At 35.7% G+C, this 17,036-nt stretch overlaps 1 protein-coding gene across 1 annotated transcript; it reads right to left on the bottom strand.

The window, feature by feature from the left end:
• Window positions 1-5,207: 5,207 nt before the first annotated feature.
• LOC120212493 (mediator of RNA polymerase II transcription subunit 15a-like) lies at window positions 5,208-16,768 on the bottom strand. The gene is made up of 12 exons (XM_039210774.1): window positions 16,462-16,768; window positions 15,311-15,429; window positions 14,394-14,505; window positions 14,057-14,159; window positions 12,425-13,774; window positions 10,908-10,978; window positions 10,359-10,433; window positions 8,702-10,075; window positions 8,232-8,573; window positions 6,364-6,564; window positions 6,184-6,272; window positions 5,208-5,732 (listed from the first exon to the last, which is right to left on the bottom strand). The coding sequence occupies exons 2-12, from the start codon at window positions 15,421-15,423 to the stop codon at window positions 5,525-5,527; spliced, it is 4,038 nt and encodes a 1,345-aa protein (XP_039066705.1). The 5' UTR covers window positions 15,424-15,429; window positions 16,462-16,768; the 3' UTR covers window positions 5,208-5,524.
• Window positions 16,769-17,036: the final 268 nt, after the last annotated feature.

Raw genomic sequence — 17,036 nt, 5'->3', positions numbered from 1 at the left:
TGTGATCATGATCTGCAACAAATTTCACACCCAATTTGACAAAATTCAACATTCTATATCCGAAAATATCATTTGCAATTGGTATGGTGTCTTACCTTCTCACAGTCGGTGAATTTCACATAGTTATCCAATATGGGACCCCAAAAAGTAGCAATATTCTCAACACTTTCTTTGTTGTTGGCATCCAACGCCTGTTGCTGCAATTACGCAACAAACATTATTAATTTACTGTCTATAACACTACTTTTTAACATTTATTAATTTAACTCATCGCTAAGAGGTATGAAAGGTAGCCAATCCTCCGGAGTGACTTTTGAGAATCGTAGCATACTGTCCAGGCGAGCAAATCAATAACCTAACAAAATTAATTACACAATCAGAACATATTCAATAAGTTTTAACATTTTCTACTTTCTACTTACCACACCGCCAACCCATTCCGTAGGCTTCAACGTTACAATGTCGTATACACTAGCGAATTGATTTCCCATTGAGATTACATAATATCTGTATGAATCATTAGGATTAATATGTTGTCATGAAATATTTAAATATCATTCACAAAGCAATATATTTCACTTACTCCGATTCTAACTCACTATTCCATAAATAATCACAAATTGCAGCTTCGATGTCATCAATTCCGCTTGGAATATCTGCTTTTTCAACCTACAATTTTGCATAAATTTTTTTATCACAACAACATGATAAAGATCAAATTAAGTTTTCTTTTATTCAACTTACCTTCTGCTTCTTCTTCTGGGGTGCAGGACATTCTGAATCCAAATCTGCTGCTATAACACTCTCCGGTGTATAAATGACATTGACTTCCTTCCTCCTAATTTCTTCTATCTTTTCTTCTTCCTCCTCCCTCTTTTCTTCTTCATATTTTTTCAGTTCATCGTATTTTTGCTCTACATAGCTCTTCATCTCTTTTATTTCACCCTTCAATTGATCTCCTTCATCCAAGTATTGATCAACCACCCCCTTCACCCCCGTATGTTCATTCCTCAATTCCACAACCTCCTTCACCACTCCATCAAATTTTTCACCCATCACCATCTTAAGATCACCCCTTAACACCTCAACTTCTTTCACCACTTCACCCCTCAACACCTCTACTTCTTTCACCACTCCATCTATTTTTCCTTCCACTTCCCCCTTATGTCTCTCAAGTGTATCTTCGACTCTCTCAAGTTTCTCTTCGACTCTTGATTGTCTTTGCATGATATCAAATTGGATTTTTTATATCAACCAATTCATACATCAAAATGTCGAAGTTACTCTGTTTTCCCTCACCGTCATCCCCCAATACAAACATCTCTTCTTTCTTCTCATCTGCCTTCACTGTCTCCTCTACCTTCTTGCCAATAACCTTCAAAATTAAATTACAATATTAAGACATTGATTATATTCTTAATATTATTTAATTACATTTATTACCCTTTCGTGCTTCCTCGGTCTATCCAACTTCAACTTCGCCATCACTCTAACCACCTCCTCTTTCCCCCATGCAAGGATGTGTGCCACTCCGATTCTTTCATAAGCTGGCACTGCCTCACAGCCCGACCAAAAATCGAACAGTGTAACCTGTATTTATAATGAAATTTATAATTTTATACAATAACTATATTATCATTTTATATAAAAACACAAAAAAGTTCTTCAAGTCATTTACCTCTAAGATTGCTATGCACCCTTTGAGGTATCTCTGGCTGTCCTTTTTAAAGGTGATTATTGATTCAATCAATGTCGAATGGACATATTCAGCCCAATTGAATTCACCCTTCAAGCCTTCATCGCAAATGAGCTTCATATAGTCCTTGTTCGTTGACATATCACCCGTTGGACAAAGAAAGATACCGACAAGGTACAATAGAACTCTGGCCTTCAGCTCACCCCCCCGTAAGATCCACTTTTTATTTCCTCTTCAAGTTCAGCATATGTCACCTTCTGCTTCAAACCATATTTGGAGGCAAGTGATTTCAAGTTCTTACTCTTACAGACTTCTACAACACTTTTGCCTTTATTTTTTACCCCCAATACGGCTACAGCACATGGGATCCCGAGAGGAAATGAAAAATCACCATACTTAGCAATACATTGTTTGACATCAAATTGCGCCATCAAGGATCGACACAATTCCCTTCGAATAGGTCGATCCCTTACTCCTACCAACAATCCTTCTCCCAGCACATTCAACTGACCCTTCTCCTTAAGGTGTTTAACTAATGAATTCACCCTTTTAATGATGCACCTTGTCGACACTTCCTATATTTTTAACAATATATAATGTTATAGTTCTTATATATTTTGTATCAACGTATTTACAAGTTTAATGAATACATTATTTTCATGTGCTTTCCTCCGTTCTTTGTATTCTTTACTATCATTCCTTGACTGTGTGATGTAAGGTTCATTTTCAGCATCACTCATCGAATTTCATTTGGACCTCACATCTTTTGTTACCTAATATTAAGCATAAACGTTTCTTAATCAATACATTAAGACTAAATAATACTCATTGTCAATTTCATTTTACATATCGAACCGCTCTGTGTGCCATCTTCCTTCATCCTTTATGCATTCGGCCATACTGTCAACATTTAAAATTTGTCATCAATTTAAAGTTCTTAAATACTTTAATCCAATTACCATTTCAACAATAATAACAAAAAGACATTGATACTTACTAGAAGTACATATAATCACCCTTTGGTTGCTTTCGAGTCTCGGCCTCAATTTCAAAGTCATCTGCGCCACCAATAATTTTTCCACCCATTAACTCCATTTTTCCTTCATATATCAGTTTACGCAAATCAAATCAAATACTTGTTACATAAACTTTATTCAATATACAAATATAGATAACTACTCTTGTGGTAAAACGGTTTTCTTCAAAAGAATTTGAATGGCCACTACAAAATGTGTCGGCACATTTATACAACCTATAATATCATTTTCTACCTATAATATTTAATAAAAGTATCGACATTTATATTTTACCTTGAATATCACTTTCTACCTATAATCGGTCTCAAATGCTTCTTTACTCCAAAACCCCAAACAACACATAAAAATCCTATTTGCGATTACTGTAATAATAAAAAACTAGGGTTTCGACAACATACGTTTCGATTCGACTGCAGCAACAACAAACAAACTTCGCTTTAGAAACGCCTTCTGAAATGCAGCAACAATTACGCTTCGATTTCAAAAACTCGTCCGTTCTATCTATTTTCAGAGGGTATTTAGCTATGTCCTTTATATTTTCATCGGATATGTTATTTATATTTAATCGATACAACTACCAAAGTGTCGATACTTTTATGTCAGGTGTCGATACTTTCGATAGGATAATTACCTATTTCTTTGAAATTATCGATAATTATTGCACGTACTTATTAAAGTATTGACACTTTCAATATATCCGGAAGCGCTTTACCGATTTTATCATTTTGATACCGGTTTTATCATATTTTTACTTGTTATATCGTTGTGGATCGATACATTTTTATAAAGTATCGACATTTTATAGGCGCTAAAACTGCTCTTTTAAATTCACAAAGTGTCGATACTTATATTAAAGTATCAACACTTTAAATATATCCGGTAGGGCTTTACCGGTATTGTCTTTTCGTGACCGGTTTTGTCACTGTTATATTGATATAGATCGATACATTTTTAATTTGGATCGACACAAACCGACAAGTTAAGTTTGCCGGTTGTCAAATTTTTTAATATTTCTTCATGATTTAGACCTACTACATTATTATTACTCAACATTTCCGTTAGCGCTAAACCGAATTTGTTAAATATCTTTTAATGTATCCGGTAAAGCCGTATATTAACCCGCCTTTCCTTAGACAATCCCGTGAATGATGCAAGTGTGATTAAAGAACAGACGCTTACTGCTGATATTCGACTGACCGTAGACTCGACTCTGTCCAATCTCACTAAGGAAAGTGATGCGGAATTATTTGAGATCAATTCAGTTAAAATTCGGTCAATACTCTAATTAAATGGACTCAACTTCTCAAACTCAGTTTGAATTTTTAGCAAGTCTAAATGAGCTATTTGACACTCGAAAAAACTACGGAACAAAAATATATTAAAATTTAGATTTATTAAATTAAATTATTAATAATATTAATATTTATATGTTATTTTATTAAAAAAAATATAACATAAAACTTTCATGTTCTATGTACTTAAGGTTCGGATTAGAGTTCACGTCAAACTTCAATATTTTATTCCAAGTGGAGTTAAAAAAAATTAAATTCACGAGCTTTCAACTCGAGTGAAGCTCCACTATTTTATTTCGAGTTCGAGCCGATCCTGACAATTTTAAGCTCGCAAGCTTTCAAATCATGTCAAACTTAATTATAAAATTTTCAATTTTGACTCAAAACTTAATTATAAAATTTTCAAGTTGAGTCGAACTCAACAATACTCGACCTCCAACTAACTAGTTTATAGCCCTAGCCGTCAATATTGTTAATCAATTTCCACAAGTGTTGATTCGTATGCGGTCAACTTCCATTTGCTCAAAACACACCCATTACGATTAGAGGTGCACAAAAAATCCGAATATTCGATTTTGCGCAAAAAATATCCGAAACCGGATTTGGGAAAAACCGGTTTTTTTAAACCGGATCGGATATTTTAAAACCGGATAGTATAACCGGTTTGGGAAAAAATTGGACGACCGGATTTTTTACCGGATTAAAAACTGGTTTGAAAAAAACCGGATAAAAAACCGGTTTTTTATCCGGAAAAAAATCCGGTCTGGGGTTTAAAAATCCGGTTTGAGGTTTAAAAAATTGGATGACCGAATTTTTTACCGGATTAAAAACCGGTTTTTTTCAAACCGAAACCGATTACACCGGTTACATCATCCGGCCCTCCAAACCGATTATGATCCGAACCGGCTTTTTTATAAACCGATTTTTTGGCTTATTGAAAAAACCGGATCGATTTTTATCCGATCCGGATCGGATTTAAATCTGGCTATGTGCATCTCTGATTACGACCTCTTCACGTCAATATTCAGGTTCGGCATATTCGTCAAATTGCTCAAGCTGTCACTCACGCAATAGTACATTAGGCTTCCATTAGCGTTTTCTCATTATATTTTGTCGATGATTGTCCTGATTTACTCGCTAACCTAGCTTGTAATCCCTAAGTAGTAATGTGCAAAACGAGACTATTGTGAATGATTCTGCTTATTATTAACCAAAGAGAACAAAGTACAAAGGCTTTCCCCACTTGACCATTCAAAAAACTGCTATAGATAAACATACATAGTGAAGCCTGGTTTCAAACAGAATTTATAGCGAAGTTGGCCGAAATGTGAGCATTACTTACTTACTGACAGTAGCTATGAACCATCTTCGGGAGTTCTCGAATCTACAACTATCAACAGACACTGCTTTAATTACACGTATAGCAGCCGTGTAAAATTCTTGACATCAATCATCAAAACAAGTATGATTTAGGCTTTTGACTGAGACGGCAAAGATGGCTATGGAGCCCTCAAGCAATTCTCCCAAGTCTCGTATTTTGAGCTAAAGTTGCCACCGCCACTCAGTTTTGCATGATCGCAAATAACCGCTCGGGCACAAACATCCCAAGTCCTTGCTATGTCACTAAGTGAAATGGGCTGTGGAAGGCTACGCAGTGATATACTAAACCTAGACTTTGCTTTCACTGAAAGGTCTTCATGCTCCTTACTGCGAAACAGAATATGACATCAAAAATTATTTTCAAGCAAAAATATCAAATAGAGACACCTAGGCTCAAACCAACTTGCACTTCTGCCGAAACAAAACCCATGCCAAATTCTAATAACTGCTTATAAAGTTTTCCTATGGATATTGAAAAACCTAAATTTAGTTCAAGTTTTTATAATTAACAATAGTTTAATCCTTGCACTGGATTCTTTCATCCTTAATGAAAATATCAGGCGAGAAATATCTCATTCAAAATAAAAATGTTATCACCTCGCAATTTTTACTTTTGGAATTGTACTCGAATAAAATAAAGCTAAGCAAACAGTTGAAACAAAACCATGATATGTTAGTTTCCCAAAAATAAATCGAACAGTTCCTAAACAGAATACCAGCCAATTTAAAGAAGGGGAAGAAGTGAACGATTGGGAATCAAAGGCAAATGTTTCCTCACCTGACTCCAACCGGACACTTGTCTAATAGGATTGGAGAACAATTTGGATAATTTGTGGGGACTAGCAAATGCAAGGGCTGAATTGGTGACTGCATAGCAACAAAGCAGATATAATGCCAAAAAAATTCATATTACTTTCAGATTATGACATCAGTTTCTTTCTCTGAGTTGAAAGTTTACCATTTGTACTGACATGTACTGTGATTTCAAGTTTGAACTGAGAGCCACAGCACTGAAAGAGCACTTTACAACGGTTCCTTCACCCCCTTTAGCAGTTGAAGCTGCTGCACCCGGATAAACATCTTCATCACTGATATCAACCACTGTGTCTATAAGTCTCTCGTTTATTTCCCTTATTTCTTCCAAAAGGGCGTGATTACCCTGCAATAACTTCCATGTCATCTTTTATATCTTATCATATAAAGCAAACTGCAGTTGTCTCAGACAACACCAAGTTACGTATAGAATTTATCTTGCCATAGCATTAAATAGCCTCTACCAATCCTACACAGAAGTTGAAATGTGAAAAAAACAAAATGTCTCAAGTTCTCAATGACACAAAGTTATTGAACATCAGAAAGTAGAAGTCGGAAATTTTATCTGCCTACATTCAGTACACTGCTTAACAAACTCTAGAATTTGGAGGACTTCAGCTAAAAAATTCATGTAAAATTTCCAATCACACCAGGCATAATATAAAGCTGTAAACCTATAATGTCAAAATGGAGCATGAAATTTAACTGAAGATTAGACATGATCTGACAGAATCTAACTAATATTTTCATTACTGATTTCCTTGACTAAATAACAGTATGCTCATAAAGGATTAATATGCATTCCATGAAAAAAAGAATACCTAAGAACCATATGATTCAGAACAAATATTAACAACGATGCATGTGCTGAAAAAGTACACAATTTTGTCTTCACCAATATTCATGTCACCTTTAATCTTTACCTTAGTCACAAACATAAATGTATGTAACTAAGCAAAGACAACTGTGACTTGTGCCAAAAAAAATTCATAAATGCAAATTGATTTTGCTAAAACTTTTGTTAAATTTTTTTTATAGCTTCAAAGAGAAGCTCCATTAACTTCATATATGTTCAACTTGAACACTCATTCCTTAAGAATAGAATTAATGTCTTTGCTGCTCAAGACCTGCAGCTGCACTGTTTCCTGATTCTCACCTAAGAGTCAATAATGGTTTTCCTCAATATATTATTTCTCAAAGTTGGATACAGCTGTGATTCCCAAGTCACAAGTGTAATTAAGGGGTAATAATACTAGACATAGTAAATAGAACTCGTCTACAATGGCAAATATGAAACCATCAGAACTGGAAATTGAATGGTTAATACAGTAGTTAACTAACATGAAACAGATACGTACTCAAGATCAGAAAAAACAAGATAATCTCACATTAAACGAATAAGTAAACAAATGATTGATGTGATGCAAAAACTTAGTGAAAATTTGCATGTCAGCAACAGAAAAGTCTGACACCCTTTTTCTTTAAAATTGACTGCTTGCTTTTGACAACAAATTTACAAAGTTCTTTGGCTTTAAGGTTATTTAAGATAAATTTCAAGATTTTTATCAAAATGATGTTTAATGACTTCTAATGCCAAAGGTACCGGTAAAATATTAGGAAGAGAATACTTGATTTTATTCATCAACATTATAGGTATATATACTAGTATAAAAGTCCTACAATATGTAAAGTAATATCCAACATTAACCAGGTAATATCATACATTAAATACAATATATATCAACCCTAATATTTAGCCTGTAAATCTGAAACAGTACCAAAACAATAGATGAGAAAATATAGACAAAGTAAGATGCTTAAGCGTTTAAAAATAAATGAGAACACACATAACTACAAAACATTCCAAAATGGAGTGACGAACATTAAATTTGGCATTAGAAGCAGTACAGTACATAGAAATTCAGCTGTATTTATGAATTGCTGGAACAGGCTTCCTAAAAAGCATAGCAGAATGCATTGTTGTAAAAGGGCACTGTGAGCAAGGAATAATACCTCAATTCTTGGCCGCTTGACACTAGATGTTGCAGTTGACTCCAAGTCAGATGTCGAACCAGTTAGCCGTTTGAAACTATCATTCAAACTGCCAGCAGATGATACAACATTTAGGGGCATGGCACTAGTGTGACGCCTAATTTTCTTTGTTCCGCTCATTCCGTCTTGACTGATGAAATTTCTTGCTTGCAGACGACACTTTGTCATGGCAACCAGATCCTCACCTACTGCAGCCCTTGACCCATTACCTGGGGCTGAACCTGCTATCCTGTCAGTCATGCTGACAACTGAGCTAATGTCACTTACAGCTGCACCCAATGCTATAGGTGAAATGGATTTCACCTGCAATTGAAGTGCATTAAAAATCATATTAATCCCATATGTTTTTGAAAGAAGAAAAGGAGAAAGAACTTCTACAGCCTTATCCATGAAAGGAAGGGAAGAAGTGACAATAATATAGCTTCACTAACTGCTTTCATTAAACGTTCAAGAGGTTGCTCTGTAATGTTTGACTTGCTGGAAACAGCTGTCAAAGCATTAGCATGAGTTCCATCTGCACCAGTGAACTCAGCAAGCAGAGGTGAGGCTGATATGCCTGGAGTGCCAATTGCAAGGGATTGGGAGCCTGCTTGAACACCAATTCCTTGTTGATTTCCGATAGTAGCAACATTTGGTAGAGAAGTTCCCTGAACAGGTTTTTCAGATTCCCCAGGAATAGGCGATGGAACCAACGAAGTTGAAGGTGAAGGAACAACAAAAGGTGAATTTGCAGATTGCAAGGGAGTACCGGATTTTGAGATGGATGTTAGCAGGTTTTGCGGATCAACCTGTGGGGAAGAATGCTGAGGCATCTGAGGAGATGCAGCCTGAAGTAGCTGAGGTGAAGAAACAGGAAATTGAGCACCTGGTTTCAACTGCTGATGGGTATAAGATTGCCGCTGGCCTGCCGGGAGGTATTGGAATACCCCTGTCTTAGCACCCACCCCCTGCCTCATATCATTCGCATCATTCATCTGATGCAGCTGGTGCATCTGGTGTATCTGCAATTGAGTGGATAGTTGTTGCTTTGCTTGCTGCTGCGGCTGCTGCAGCTGCTGTTGTTGTTGCAGTAGCTGCTGCTTCTGTTGTATATACTGGTGCTGCATTTGGCGTTGTTGAAACTGTTGCTTGTACTTTTGTGACTGTAGCATTTGCTTCTCTTGCTGTTGTTTCATTTGCTGGTGCTGAAGCATGTTGGAACTTGACTGAAGAGGATTAATGTTTTGCGGCAGGACACTTGCCCCACTTTGTGACGACAAGCTGTTAAAATTTGCTTGCTGGGAAGTACTCACAGGATTCTGTTGTAATGGTCCTGGAGAAACCTGCTGCATTGAACCAAGGGCATTACCTTGTCCTGAATCCATATTGGAACCTGGCTGTAACGAATTTAACTCGGTCTGCTGTGCTGTCGAAACCCCAGGTGACAAAGAATTATTCTGCATGCTTGTCATGTTGTTAGGCTGCATTGCTGGCACAGAACCTTGTAAATTTATCGACTGCAACTGAGGGTTCATTTGATTATCATGAGACTGTGTCTGATTAATTTGTGTTTGTGCTTGTTGCATGGAATGCATATGAGGTGGAGGAAACTGTCCTTGCTGCAGCATAGAGGCAGGCTTCCTTGGCCTATTGGAATTCACAAAATTTATAATCTGATTCTCATATGAACTCAACTTCTCCTTGAAAGGGGGTGTTATATTCGCTTTGGGAATAGATAAGAAAGCTAAAATGCGCTCCAAAATGGTCTTGAATTGTTTCAACTTGTCAAGCTGCTCAGACTTTGGCTGCTGTGGATTAGAATCATGCTGGAAAATATAACACAGAATTGTCTTAAGCAACCCAAGTAAAATTGCAAACCAATATTCCACCAGATAAGCATAAGTGAGACCACTAAACACCGTCTAAAGGAAAAGGATTCAAGAAGCAACACAAAAGTGGGGTGGGATCAAAAGCTTTAACATAAATTAGTGACTTGCTCTCTAAATTTTGTTAATAAATACAGCAGCAGAGTATGATGCAGAAGGGTTTTATCACTCTTGAGATGTTAAAGAATGCATATATAAGACTGTATGTAATGAATAAACCTACCTGCTGCAACTTGGTAGCAATTTTCTGGTACATCTCATTTAATTCAGGCAAGTAGGTCTCCTTCAATGTCTGGATCTGTAACATAAATTCAGGCAGACTGGTTAACCAACAACTAAACCACTCAATTTATCCAAGTTTCATTGTTTATACAAAAAGTAAACCGATTTTTCATTTTCCTGACTAGCAGGCAGTGATTTAGTTAAAATTACAGAAGAAACAAAGGAGTCAATTAAGACTTAATTTGAAGTCAAGCGTGCAGAGGATCTCCTTGGCCTTATTTCCTTGCTCAACAATTAAATAGATCTTTTGTAGAGCACTGAACTATTTGGATTTATTTTCTTACTGATAACAAACTAATAAAATGCCTAAATTTCTTTAGCAAAATTTATTTTAAGTTGCTAATTCTTCTTTTTTATATTTCCTGTTAACAGACACATCCCAATATACTGTAATATTCCTTTTTATAATCATTTTCCTGCACATAAAACCCAATTAAAGCCAACTTGTAAGTATAATATTATCTATAGGAGAATAGTCAAGAGCTTTTACCTTCTGATATACCTCTTCTTGCCAATCACCACCATTTGCAAGCCCTGTTTGAGCTGTGGAATCTAAAGATGCTAAAAAAAGGATGCATAAAACGTGCACACATGAGAAAAACAAAAATCTTTGGCGAATGGAAAACATTGAAACAGATAGTTTATAGAAGAAAGGTACAGTTGAGCAAAAAACAACCAACTCTCATAGCAAATCAAGGTAGACATAGCATAGAAGGGGAGGTAGCAACCAATAATCAAATTCCTACATCATAAAATTCCATCAGACCCGCCATGGGGTACAACTGAAAGGCACTTGAAGAAACCATTAAGCATATTTGACGAACAAACGTGAGGCTTTAATTGCTAGTTCCTGCAACTAACTATGCATATCCAAGTTTATGGGGTTACTCATTTAAAAACACACTTCCTATAATCAAATTTCAGTGCCTCTATCTTTTGGGGTACTCCAAGGCATCTATCTACTACTCTACAAAAGCAGCTAATATTAATTTTTTTTCCATGATGGCACAAACACAACTAGCTGTTCAAAAGTCATTCTTATTTTCAAGGATACATTTTTTAGTTTGTTAACAGATAAAAGAACAAAAAAGATCAGTTGGAATAGATGTAAATGATTGATAAGTTTAAGTAACATGTGAAGAACGACCTAAAAGAAAGTTATGCTGCTACCAGCCTATTATTCACTGAAAGAGATATATGTTAAGTTAATAAGGGTGATTCAATCTAAAGCATTAGGAAACTTATTGCACAAATTAGACTAAGGACTACAAGGTTCATATAAAATTTAATCAAATCTACATCAGAAATCTCATGTCTCGACAAAAGCCGTGAGACTCAATCCAAGGACCACATAATTTTGAGGCATTGACCCTCTCTTGACCATCTCATGCATGGATGAACCAACTTGCTTTTACATTGTGCATCCTTCCAGAAAAAAAAAAAAAAAAACTGACATTGGCAAGTACATAGACCCTATAGTTTGATGCAAAAACTCACTGAATAAAAGAAATCAATTATTTTCAATAAAAAAAGAACCAATTATTTGTTGAACAGGAGAAGAGATTAAAATCCAGAAGCTGCCTGTGGGCTGACAAAACCATAGCAGAATAGCTGCAGGAACGCATCAAGAGTAATATAATAGCACAATCACATCATTCAAGACCTTAACAGTAACACAGATGACAAACAATGTTTCTTGTGTTTTACAAAGCCATGCAATGCCAATGATCAGCTGAATGAAAGGCTGCCACTAATTTTGTATAGCAAGTATTTGAGCCTAGTACTAATCATCTAAACAAAAAGTTCTTTGATGAGACAGCATATCCCAAGTTCATAAGGATTTTCTCTTAATCTCCTAAGTTGGAATGGGAATTACTTTCTGGGTAAAAATGCAATGCAAAACAATATCATCACAGTAGAAGTTGACAAATCAGTTAAATAACACAAGATCTGAAAGCAACAAAGCAAAGAACAAGGGAAGGTAATGGTATAGATTCAAAAACATACTTGATGATGTCTCCGGAACAGCTCTTTGTAATTGATACAATTGCTTTTGCTGGTCTGTCAAATTTTGTGATTGAAGCAAGGAGCTTGATACTTGACCTGATGTTTGAAGCTTTTTCTGCATATTTGGTTGTAATTGATTGGGTTGCTGTTGCAAACCCAATTGTTGCTGTAAAGTAGACTGTGATTGCATCTGCGACATCAGTTGTTGCTGCTGTGACTGCTGGGATGCCTGCCCTTGAGTTGGTAACAAATTAGATGCACTCTGCTGCATTTGTTGGAGCGGAACCTTAGAGTGGGATAGCGTGTGTAAAGATTGCTGGTTATATTGCATGCTTGAGTTACCCGACTGAGGTCCCATCAATTGTGGCTGCTGTTGCTGTAATCCAGAACTATTACTCTGAGGACCCAACTGTTGCTGATGGATATTTGACAGGTTACTTTTTTGAGCCATTAACTGCTGCCGCTGCTGTTGCGGTAGGTTTGGAAGATTATTAGCCTGGCCTAGCAACCTTTTCTGCTGCATTTCTGCAATGCTGTTTTGTTGTCCAATTAACTGATTTTGCTGTGTACTTGCAGCATTTGTCTGGTGTCCCATTATGTGTGGCTGCTGGTGTTGTGGCTGTGGAGGCTGCTGCTGCTGCTGCTGCTGAGGCATCATTGACTGCTGTGTCATTGGTGTTTGTTGATGAATACCAGAACTGACAGCCTGTTGTGCCTGTTGCTGCTGTCTAAACTGTTGATGCTGCTGAAGCATGGACTGAGTTGACTGTTGTAGAGAAGATTGCTGATTGTGTTGAAGACTAGGAACAGGAGTTGCTTGCATGGAAGATTGCTGTATAATGGATGATGTTTGCATACCAGATTGCTGGGAAGATTGTAACTGAGTAGGAGGTAAATGGTTCTGCTGTTGCTGCATGTGAGACTGCATAAGTGAGGGCTGGATATTTCCCTGTTGAATCTGTTGTTTCATAAGTTGGTTTTGTAACTGATGATGATATGGATGCTGCTGCTGTTGTTGCTGTTGCGGAAGCACCTGTTGCCTTCCTTGCATTTGTCGCTGCTGATTAGCAAAAATATTAGAAGACATCCCTTGCCCCAGTGAGTTCTGTGAAATTCCAGACATGCTCTGCATGTTAGAATTCTGGCCAACAACATTAGGTACAGGATTTTGGGTTAGACCAGATACAGTAGGCATTCCAGATTGTAAACCAGTAGAACTTTGAACTCCAGCAGATGCCATGTTATTTGGAACACTCTGGGATAACAGTTGTGCTTGAGATTGATTATTTTGTAATGAGATAGGAGTTGATTGTCCCTGACTGTGAACTTGGTTCTGCATGCCTTGAGAACCTATCCAAGATATTTATATTCAGAAGAAGTTGGAGAAGAACCCACAAGAACTGAATCGAAAGACATTTAGAACAAGATAAACAACAAAAATACCAAAACATTAACAAATTAAAACATTCAAGACAATTGAATAATACAACGAGGAAGAAGAAAACAATGAAAAATTATTCCTAGCACATGCAGAGGTGTATACAATGCTATTCAGCAGCAAAAGAACAGAAAACAAAAATACACGAAAAGAATTGTACTCACATAAAGCAAAAAGCAGATTTTTGATATTACCTGTATCAGATGGTTTGCCGTTATTCCCTGTGTTGGGTATAGCATTCTGAGACTTGTTCTCCATTGTAAGCATCTTCAAAGATATTCTCCTTAGATAATCAGTCTGAATACAGACAATAACGTTAAAATCAACAAGTTGACTTGGTAAGGAGTTTGTGTGTGTCATGTTCATGCATATTCATAAAAAAAAGAAAGATACATGCAAAACAACAATGCATCTAAGCATGTTGCAAAAATATTCAAATGCTAAATAAACGAATGCTAAGGACCAAGTTACCAGGTTCATTACATAACACAATCAAATGCAAAAATAAAGAATGCCACTTTATATGATTACCTGATTGGTTGCAGCTGCAAAAATCTTTTCCTCGAACCTTACAGCAATTTTCCTGAGTTCATTTAGACCCTCTTGACCAGAAAATGGAAGGTGCCTCTTCAATGTATCCATTCTACATACACAAGACATTGCATAAGTTATTGACAAGCAAACATGATATATGTAGAATCTTCAAATGCTAAATAAATGAATGCTAAGGACGAAGTTATCAGGTTCATTACATAACACAATCAAATGAACACTAACCAGGATATTATATGAGCACAAAATTTTTTCCCTATATAACGTTTCAGGACATCACATTTAAATATCAAAAAGCAACAACATTGGATTTAACAAAGATCACCGATATAAACAAGTGACTCTCATGGCCTTCATACATCAGCTACATTCAAATAGAGAACAACCATAATTTTCATTATTCAGACAATGAAGTAGAAACTAGAAAGGCAATGCTACTTAACAGTAATAAGTTATTTAATGAAAAGACATAATTCAGTCAGTAAGAACAAAAGAAAACCACCAATTCACAGTGCACATGAATAAGATAACAGGTCCCCAAGCTTACAAGGAACAAAAGATATAAAGGAAAATATATTTATTATTCAATCACATAAATTCATTAAATGATGCATCCCAATATGTCATATAAAGTTGGGCCCAATAGCTTATCTGCATCAGGTTCCAGATATGCTGCCCGTATATTGTGCCCTGGGTAAGACTTAAGATCAAGATTTGATTCTCAAGCCATGTATTTACAAAACAAAGAAAGCAATTTGGAAAAGGAAATAAAACGCTCTTAATGGGAATGTTTGGTTCATAACAATACTAACAGAGACTACGAAACAAGCCACAAAATCTCAGTAAGTTAAATACAAGTGTGTTTAGACAAAAATAATACCATAAAATTCACTTACATCTTGTTGACTATTCTTTGTCGTGAATCTGGATGCAATTGGGCTCTCCAGTCACCTGGATCCATGAGAGGCTCTCCACTGGGAGGAGTAGACCTCCAGTTATTGGTATCCATCTAATTCTGACAACACCAAAAGAGAACCGTCACAAAACTTCCAGATTAACTTTTTGTTATAACTTATGGATCATGGAAAAAGAAAACTAGTCAGTTTGGAAACAAATCCCTCAAGTATGCAAAATATCTGACGGAGTTCTTTCAAATAATCACTTCCCTCCCCCATTTTCAGTTTCCATCTCTTGATAAGAAACTCAGGGTAAAACACATGGTTGTTAATACCTCCTTACAACATAAATTGGACGACATAAATCATTTGTGGCATCATTTTTAGGCCTTAACAATGCAGGACAAGTTACCACACTCACAGACAACCTACAATTGAAAATGATCTTTCACCACTGCAAACCACAATTTTGACAATTGGCTATCATTTCTTTAATAGCACTATTATACTAATAGTAATTCAAATACAAGAATTAGGTAAGCTTCCTTTGCAAGACTGTTAAGATTCCTTTGTTTTCTCTTTTTCTGTCCTAGGCCATTGGCCGTTCGTAGAAAAAAAGACACTAACTCACTAAAACACCACTACCATCTTTCGCCACTAAATTAAAACAAATTGAAAACATATCTAATATTCAACTAATTGCTATTCGATGAAGAACTAACGGTTAGTTGGCTTCAGAGAATGCTACCGAGGCCCAGGTTCATGAAAAAGTTTAGCCATCTTAACCAAAACCAACTGGACTTGAAACTCTTCCAGCTAAACATTTTTGACATCTTACCAAGGAAATTATCGTGTATTATTACACACAAAAAAAGAATAAGAGAATTACAAATATCAACAAAACCCATGATTTAAATTATTTTTAACAGAAGTAATTTAATTTGGGGGGTTGCTTCTGGTATGGGTAATCAAAATATTTTAACAAGTATTCTTTCTTTTACACATCATTTTTGCTATAAAAATATTAAACGTTAATTAACTGCTGAGATTTAAAAAAAAATAGAATGAAACAAAACAAAATATTCAATTCTAAGCTTTCGTGGAAATTAATGCAACAGAATGATAAAACCCATGAAAATTGAAAATTTTACCTCAACGAAGATCCCCCGATCGCAATAGAAATATCGGCAGAAAAAACTCCTCAAGGATTTTTCTCAAATACCGAATTTCCAGATTGAACTAAACTCACGAGGCCGATTCTCTTGGATTGTACAGAAAGGAAACTTTATTCTTCACGTTTTATTTTTCTAAAAGATGATCGGTGGTCTTTTTTTCCTTTGTAGAGAATCGAAATAATTAACTATTATTAAGTGAAATAACGAGGAAAATCAAGCGACGCTTATTTGTTTGGTTGAAAAGAAAGCAAAAGAAAATAAGGGAAGAAGAAAGCAAGAAAGTACAGAAAGGTCATTTATTATATATAGACCGCCGTGGATGGAAAAGACTTTGGCGACAAGTTTTGAAGTTGGTAGTTGAATTTGATATTTATGTTCATTTTTGTTCCAATTGAATCCTGAACAAAAATTATTAATTAAGATTACTAATTTACTTCATTTTAATTTTATTAAATGTGATTATATACCGTATAATCTTTATAAATTAATACTCGATAAATTAATAATTTTTCGGAAGACTTTTATATAAATTTATCATCATTTCAATACTA

Source organism: Hibiscus syriacus, unplaced genomic scaffold (genome assembly GCF_006381635.1).
Source record: "Hibiscus syriacus cultivar Baekdansim isolate YM2019G1 unplaced genomic scaffold, ASM638163v2 tig00110013_pilon, whole genome shotgun sequence".
In the NCBI taxonomy this organism is placed as follows: domain Eukaryota; kingdom Viridiplantae; phylum Streptophyta; class Magnoliopsida; order Malvales; family Malvaceae; genus Hibiscus; species Hibiscus syriacus.
The sequence above is the reverse complement of the archived record's forward strand: the minus strand, read 5'-3'. Positions and strand labels throughout refer to the sequence as shown.

Coding starts and splice junctions, on each gene's coding strand:
- LOC120212493 (XM_039210774.1), bottom strand. CDS start 15,423: ATGGATACCAATAACTGGAGGTCTACTCCTCCCAGTGGAGAGCCTCTC. Junction 13,775..14,056: donor CGGCAAACCATCTGATACAG/GTAATATCAAAA, acceptor TATCTTGGATAG/GTTCTCAAGGCATGCAGAAC. Junction 6,565..8,231: donor TCAAGCGGCCAAGAATTGAG/GTATTATTCCTT, acceptor AAGTTATTGCAG/GGTAATCACGCCCTTTTGGA.